The 8,269-nt window shown below is 41.8% G+C and overlaps 1 protein-coding gene across 1 annotated transcript; it reads left to right on the top strand.

Moving 5' to 3' along the window:
* The first annotated feature begins 297 nt into the window (after nt 1-297).
* On the top strand, nt 298-1,587 carry LOC125989889 (janus kinase and microtubule-interacting protein 3-like). Its single transcript, XM_049756362.2, has 2 exons — nt 298-779; nt 859-1,587. Exons 1-2 carry the CDS (start codon nt 567-569, stop codon nt 973-975), a joined length of 330 nt encoding a protein of 109 aa, XP_049612319.1. The 5' UTR covers nt 298-566; the 3' UTR covers nt 976-1,587.
* Nucleotides 1,588-8,269: the final 6,682 nt, after the last annotated feature.

Here is an 8,269-nt window from a genome sequence, read left to right on the forward strand (position 1 = left end):
CATCCTGGGCTATAACGCCGTAAGTGTATGTCGAACTCCTTATGTTCGCACTCCACGAGACTCGGCGGCTCAAATGTGACTTTTGGAAGGCTTTGCGCTGAAAGAAGCTTGTTGACGCTGTGCCTTTGGGCTCTTGCAGAATCTCACCAACGAGGAGCAGGTGGTCGTGATTCACGCCAGGACCCTTCTCACCCTAGCCGAGAAGGTAACGCGCACGTCCACGCACGCTCTCGCATTCTGCTTATGTGACAGCAGCCTTTCCTCAGTGGTTAGAATACATCAAAGTGACCAAGTCAGCACTTCAACAGAAGATGTTGGACATTGAAAGTGAGAAGGTAGACAGACACGCGACATCAGCCAAGGGGAACTCCGGCAATGTGCCCCAACAATTCTGACCTTGAGCTGTGCTAGGATATGTTCTGCAAGCAGAAGGGCTACCTGGATGAAGAGTTGGACTTCAGGAAGTGTTCCATGGACCAGGCTCATAAGGTAAGCCGCCCTCAAATCTCCCGCCGGACCACTGATGGACGAGGATTGCGGCCCAGAGGATCCTGGAGCTGGAGGCCATGTTGTACGAGGCGCTACCGCAGCGGGACTGCCCCGCCACGGACGGCGAAAAAGCCAGCCACGCTGGCGTGAATGACGTGCTGACGGCGGATCAGAGAGAAGAGCTTAGGAGCGCCGTGGACCAATGGAAGCGAGCCCTGATGTGCGAGTTGAGGGAGCGCGACGCTTGCATCCTCCAAGAGAGAATGGATCTGCTGCACAGCGCGCAACAGGTAAGGGCCCAAAGCCAGCCCGGCACTTACTTGCACGCTTACTGGCTTTTGAATGCCACTTTCCATTTGTCCGTCCTAGAGGAACAAAGAGCTGAAAGAATTCATCGAAGCTCAGAAGAGACAAATCAAACAATTGGAGGAGAAGTTTCTGTTTCTCTTTCTATTCTTCTCCTTGGCCTTCATTCTGTGGCCCTAACACCAGCTGGTGAGTGAGCTCCAGCGGCACCGCACTCGACACCTCCGATACACTGCCAGCCGGTCTCAGACGTTGGCAGACGCTCCGATGCCAACGTATACCCCCCGCCACGGTGACAGAGGCACCGCGTCACACCGGCGCTCATCCAATCAGAAGGCAGGAAAAGCAAATTCACATGCAGGGCACTTTTGAACCAGAAGAGAGCGCCACAAAAAACGGTTGTTGCCCCAAACGCGCACTAAAAAGGGTCAGAATAACAAGAGTCCCACTGGCCAGCCGGGGCCACCCGTCCAGCTGTTTCTTCAGGGGGGAAAAAAATTGGAGTCACCGGTGAGTACATTTTGCATTTAGCTCTGCTTTTCTGCTTCTGTCTTCAAGTGTGTGGCATCCTGCGATCAAAGATTCAGCCAACCCCAAAGCGGTTGACCTCAACGTCCCACCACCATGCCTACCAGAGCAGGTGACGTGATGCTTTGGACATCCTTCCGTCTCAGATGCCCAAAAGTACTCTTTGCCACATCTGCGGCAATACGGTGTCTTTTCAAAGGTGCAAATAAATCCAGCGTGGGCGGAACACGCACGTCTTCGGTTTTTCCCGCTTTGTTTGTGTGACAGCTGTTGTGAAAATTTTATACAAATAAAGTTGTATAGTACAGGTTTGGCCAAGCCGCAACTCCCGAACCGCATGCGGCTCTTTTATGTTCATATCAACATTTGTGTGTGTGTGTGTGTGGGGGGGGGGGGTTGTGCGTGTTGGCTTCACTTGAGTTCAATTTGGTATTTTGGTCAAAAGCGCATGTGGTTAAATTCCACAAAGTAGGATGGGCAAACACATTTCTTTAAACTATGAGTGTCAATTGGGCTCTCGAAATGGCAGGGAAAAGATGCACAGCAAAACGAAAATACGTAGATGAACACAGGACGTTTTAATCAGAGTGGGAAAGTTTCTATTTTTTGTTGAACGTGATGGCAAACCATTCTGCCTGATATGTCAGACCTCAGCGCATTTCAAAGATTCAAATCTTCAGCGCCATGCACTTCAGCTCACTCCATGCTAACATTGATCAGGCGTCGAACCCGCAACATCATGCTTAAGAGGTGGCCATGCTAACCAGTGCACCATTATGTCAACGCATAATAACTGTAAGTCTACTGATCAAAACAGCGGTTACTATATGACGTCGCTACGTCGTGGTCACGTGACGCAGACAAGACGTCAATGGACGTGGGCAGAGTTAACTTGTTTAAAAGGGAGTGGGCAGAAGAAATATTTAATTTATTTAAATCTATTTTGAGTGCACACCATTATGCCAATGCATAACAACTGTAAATCTACTAAACAAAACAGCGGTTGCTATATGACATCTGCCACGTCGTGGTCACGTGACATACGTGACGTCGATGGGCGTAACTTTCGCCGGAATTCAAATCCGCGGGGAGAGTTAACTTGTTTAAAAGAGAGTGGGCAGAAGAATTATTTAATTTATTTAAATCTATTTGGTGTGTGCGCCATTATGTCAATGCATAACAACTGTAAGTCTACTAAACAAAACAGCGGTTGCTATATGACGTCTGCCACGTCGTGGTCACGTGACGCGGACGTGACGTCGACGCCTACTTTACATCCCACCGATCACAGGACCCCTCGGCTGCATAACCGTGCCCCCTTCCCAACCAATCGGATTTGCTATACGCGAAAACGACGCCAATGGAAAGAGCTTCCGCCCAAATTTAAATCCGTGGGCGTGGCTCGCAGCAGGAAGTAGGAAAACGGCGGCGATGTTGACAAAGACACAGCGGATGGTAACATACGACTAACAAGAGAAATATTTTTATTTTCTGCTTGCAACTGGACCGTCCAGAGCGTACACGGTAAGTACAACTCATCGTTTTTAAAAAGAAGTACTTTTGTTGCCCTGAAAAGCGAGTGAGCGTGGCGTTTGTGGGGGACGTCGAATTTCGACGATTCTTTCTGGTCAACGGTTGTAAATGATTGTGTTGATTAAAAAAGAAAACTTGATGTAACTCTACTTTTAACTGCCGTTTCAGATAGATTTGGAATTGCATCACATCCAATTTTGCCTAGAGCGTACACGGTAAGTAACACTCATTGTGTTTAAGGAGATTTACGTTTGTAATAGCAGAAGTGTAGCCGCGTTGCGTTGTACGTGTGAAAATTGGTCGAGGCGAAATGTTAATGTTTAATTTCATTCCTTTAGGTTCCACGGTGTTTGTTGGCTGCAAGTTTTCCACTGCAAGAAGAGGCTCGTATCATTGACCAGGAGCGAGCTACAATGGTGAGTAGCCATTACATTTATGTTAAACACTTCCTATTTCATGTCTAACAGTACTTGATTTAACAAATAACCATAAATAAATACAGTGTGGGCACTGAAGTTAACATATGTGATTATACTGCCTAATCTGTCACCGAGTAGATTGTTGCAAAGTAATATAAGATCCAAAGTTGTAATTCAGAATAGTTTTCAAAAGAAGGCCATTAGAATTATATACAAGTCTGATTACCCTGAACATAACAACAAGCTATTAATTAAATCACAAATTCTTCAATTCAAAGATTTGGTAGATTATCAGACAAATAATGTCTAACAGTAATTGATTTAACACATCACGATAAGTAGATTGAGTGTGGGCACTCTCAAGTTAACATATGTGATTATACTGCCTAATCTGTTACAGAGTATGTTGTTGCCAAGTAATGTAGAATAGATCCAAAGTAGTAATCCAGAATAGTTTTGAAGAGGCCATTAGAATGATAAACAAATCTGATTACCTTGAACATAATAACAAGCTAAGTGTTTAATATGTCCTATGAAGTCAAAATTGGGCACCATCATGTGGTGAAATTTGGAATTGCATCACATCCAATTTTGCCTGGGAACAAACAGATTACATAAATCTTAGTTTTGAATAAACCACTCCTTCTCAAACAAGTAAACTCTGCCCATTTTGCGCAGTAGATGTTCTGTTAATATCTAGTATTTATACAAAGTCATAATTTAAATTGCTTTCAACCTTCATTCATCGGTTCAACCAACATTACTCGCTCTTATTACCAACTTGTATTGATTTAACTAAGCGTTTAATACTTCCTATCAGGTCTCAAATCGAGATTTGGCAAAATACAATTTCAGCAAATCCAATTTTGCCAGGGAACAAAAATAGATTAAATAAACTAAATAAGTCCTCTTCCCATTAAATAAATCAGAAAAGTCTGTCTTGTAACCAGTCCTCTTCAAACAAGTAAAGTCTGCCCATTTTGTGCCGTAGATTTTGTGTCTATGCCTAGTATTTAAACAAAATCATAATTTAAACGACTTCTTTCCTTCATTCACTTTGGAAATTTGGAATTGCAGCAAATCGAATTTTGCCAGGGAACAAAAATAGATCAATTAAACTAAATAAGTCTTCTTCCCATTAAATAAATTAAAAAAGTCTGTCTTGTAACCAGTCCTTTTCAAACAAGTAAAGTCTGCCCATTTTGTGCCGTCGATTTTGTGTTTATGCCTAGTATTTATACAAAATCATAATTTAAAGGACTTCATTCCTTCATTCACTTTGGAAATTTGGAATTGCAGCACATCAAATTTTGCCTGGGAAGAAAAGTAGATTAAATAAATTTAATAAGTCTTACTACTTCCCATTAAATAAATTAAATACGTCTTACTTGTTTCCACTCCTTTTCAAAACAGTAGTTTAAAACGAGGGCCCTTCACTCAATCTTTAACCTCAACCCCGCACGTTGTGTTGTATCTGTGAATGTTGGTTGTGGCCAAATGATAGTTTTCTTTCATTCGTTTAGGTTCCAAGAAAACTTGATGTAACTCTACTTTTAACTGCCGTTTCAGATAAGCGGGTATTACGTCGCAGTCATGTGCCGCGGATATGACGTAATTGCCGGAACCTCCGCCAAAATTCAAATCTGTTGGCGCGATGGCCGTGAGCCACTGAGCAGCGACGATTATCAACAGAAATATCTTTATTTTCTGCTTGCAACTGGACCGTCTAGAGCGTACACGGTAAGTAACACTCATTGTGTTTAAGGAGATTTACGTTTGTAATAGCAGAAGTGTAGCCGCGTTGCGTTGTACGTGTGAAAATTGGTCGAGGCGAAATGTTAATGTTTAATTTCATTCCTTTAGGTTCCACGGTGTTTGTTGGCTGCAAGTTTTCCACTGCAAGAAGAGGCTCGTATCATTGACCAGGAGCGAGCTACAATGGTGAGTAGCCATAACATTTATGTTAAACACTTCCTATTTCATGTCTAACAGTACTTGATTTAACAAATAACCATAAATAAATACAGTGTGGGCACTGAAGTTAACATATGTGATTATACTGCCTAATCTGTCACCGAGTAGATTGTTGCAAAGTAATATAAGATCCAAAGTTGTAATTCAGAATAGTTTTCAAAAGAAGGCCATTAGAATTATATACAAGTCTGATTACCCTGAACATAACAACAAGCTATTAATTAAATCACAAATTCTTCAATTCAAAGATTTGGTAGATTATCAGACAAATAATGTCTAACAGTAATTGATTTAACACATCACGATAAGTAGATTGAGTGTGGGCACTCTCAAGTTAACATATATGATTATACTGCCTAATCTGTTACAGAGTATGTTGTTGCCAAGTAATGTAGAATAGATCCAAAGTAGTAATCCAGAATAGTTTTGAAGAGGCCATTAGAATAATAAACAAATCTGATTACCTTGAACATAATAACAAGCTAAGTGTTTAATATGTCCTATGAAGTCGAAATTGGGCACCGTCATGTGGTGAAATTTGGAATTGCATCACATCCAATTTTGCCTGGGAACAAACAGATTAAATAAATCTTAGTTTTGAATAAGCCACTCCTTCTCAAACAAGTAAACTCTGCCCATTTCGCGCAGTAGATGTTCTGTTAATATCTAGTATTTATACAAAGTCATAATTTAAATTGCTTTCAACCTTCATTCATCGGTTCAACCAACATTACTCGCTCTTACTACCAACTTGTATTGATTTAACTAAGCGTTTAATACTTCCTATCAGGTCTCAAGGCAAGATTTGGCAAAATACAGTTTCAGCAAATCCAATTTTGCCAGGGAACAAAAATAGATTAAATAAACTAAATAAGTCTTCTTCCCAATAAATAAATCAGAAAAGTCTGTCTTGTAACCAGTCCTCTTCAAACAAGTAAAGTCTGCCCATTTTGTGCCGTAGATTTTGTGTCCATGCCTAGTATTTAAACAAAATCATAATTTAAACGACTTCTTGCCTTCATTCACTTTGGAAATTTGGAATTGCAGCAAATCGAATTTTGCCAGGGAACAAAAATAGATCAATTAAACTAAGTCTTTTTCCCATTAAATAAATTAAAAAAGTCTGTCTTGTAACCAGTCCTTTTCAAACAAGTAAAGTCTGCCCATTTTGTGCCGTCGATTTTGTGTTAATGCCTAGTATTTATACAAAATCATAATTTAAAGGACTTCATTCCTTCATTCACTTTGGAAATTTGGAATTGCAGCACATCAAATTTTGCCTGGGAAGAAAAGTAGATTAAATAAATTTAATAAGTCTTACTACTTCCCATTAAATAAATTAAATACGTCTTACTTGTTCCCACTCCTTTTCAAAACAGTAGTTTAAAACGAGGGCCCTTCACTCAACCTTTAACCCTATTTATTCACCTTCTAGGCTAAGTGTTAAAGGCTAAGTGTTAAAGGCTAAGTGTTAAAGGCTAAGTGTTAAAGGCTAAGTGTTAAAGGCTAAGTGTTAAAGGCTAAGTGTTAGAGGCTAAGTGCCAGAGGCTAGGCGCCAGAGGCGAGTTTTTGTGGGCTGAAGTTTTAGTGGGGTTAGTGTGAATACAATCCAAAAGAATACAACAGAATACAATACAATAGAATATAATACATAGATTAAATTCAATAGCTCTTACTACTTCCCATTAAATAAATTAAATACGTCTTACTTGTTCCCAATCCTTTTCAAAAAAGTAGTTTAAAACGAGGGCCCTTCACTCAACCTTTAACCTCAACCCCGCACATCACATTGTGTTGTATCTGTGAATGTTGGTTGTGGCCAACTGATAGTTTTCTTTCATTCGTTTAGGTTCCACAGTGTTTTTTTTGGCTATGTTTTCCACTTTCAGAAGGATGAAAATACAAAGTACAACGCTTGGATGTGGGCGAAGACGTCACCGGTGAGTCCTTCCTTCCTATTTATTTACCTTCTAGATGCTAGAGGCTAAGTGTTAGAGGCTAAGTGTTAGAGGCTAAGTGTTAAAGGCAACACAATACGAACAACACAACACAATACGAACAACTCAAAATAATATGAACAACACAATATGAACAACACAACACAATACGAACAACACAACACAATACGAACAACACAACACAATACGAACAACACAACACAATACGAACAACACAACACATTACGAACAACACAACACAATACGAACAACACAACGATACTGCACTGAACAACACGATACCGCACTGAGAAACACGATACCGCACTGAACAACACGATACCGCACTGAACAACACCATGCCGCACTGAACACCATGCCACACTGAACAACACCATCCCGCACTGAACAACACCATGCCGCACTAAACAACACCATGCCGCACTGAACAACACCATGCCTCACTGAACGACACCATGCCGCACTGAAAGACACCATGCCGCACTGAACGACACCATGCCGCACTGAAAGACACCATCCCGCACTGAACACCATGCCGCACTGAACAACACCATCCTGCACTGAACAACACCATCCCGCACTGAACAACACCATGCCGCACTGAACAACATTATGCCGCACTGAACAACATTATGCCTCACTGAACATTATGCCGCACTGAACAACACCATGCCGCACTGAACAACACCATGCCGCACTGAACAACACCATGCCGCACTGAACAACACCATGCCGCACTGAACAACACCATGCCGCACTGAACAACACCATGCCGCACTGAACAACATTATGCCGCACTGAACAACACCATGCCGCACTGAACAACACCATCCTGCACTGAACAACACCATTCCGCATTGAACACCATGCCGCACTGAACAACACCATCCCGCACTGAACAACACCATCCCGCACTGAACAACACCATGCCGCACTGAACAACATTATGCCGCACTGAACAACACCATGCCGCACTGAACAACACCATGCCGCACTGAACAACACCATGCCGCACTGAACAACATTATAACGCACTGAACAACACCATCCCGCACTGAACAA

Source organism: Syngnathus scovelli, chromosome 1 (genome assembly GCF_024217435.2).
Source record: "Syngnathus scovelli strain Florida chromosome 1, RoL_Ssco_1.2, whole genome shotgun sequence".
Classification (NCBI taxonomy): Eukaryota; Metazoa; Chordata; class Actinopteri; order Syngnathiformes; family Syngnathidae; genus Syngnathus; species Syngnathus scovelli.

Coding starts and splice junctions, on each gene's coding strand:
- LOC125989889 (XM_049756362.2), top strand. CDS start 567: ATGTTGTACGAGGCGCTACCGCAGCGGGACTGCCCCGCCACGGACGGC. Junction 780..858: donor TGCTGCACAGCGCGCAACAG/GTAAGGGCCCAA, acceptor TGTCCGTCCTAG/AGGAACAAAGAGCTGAAAGA.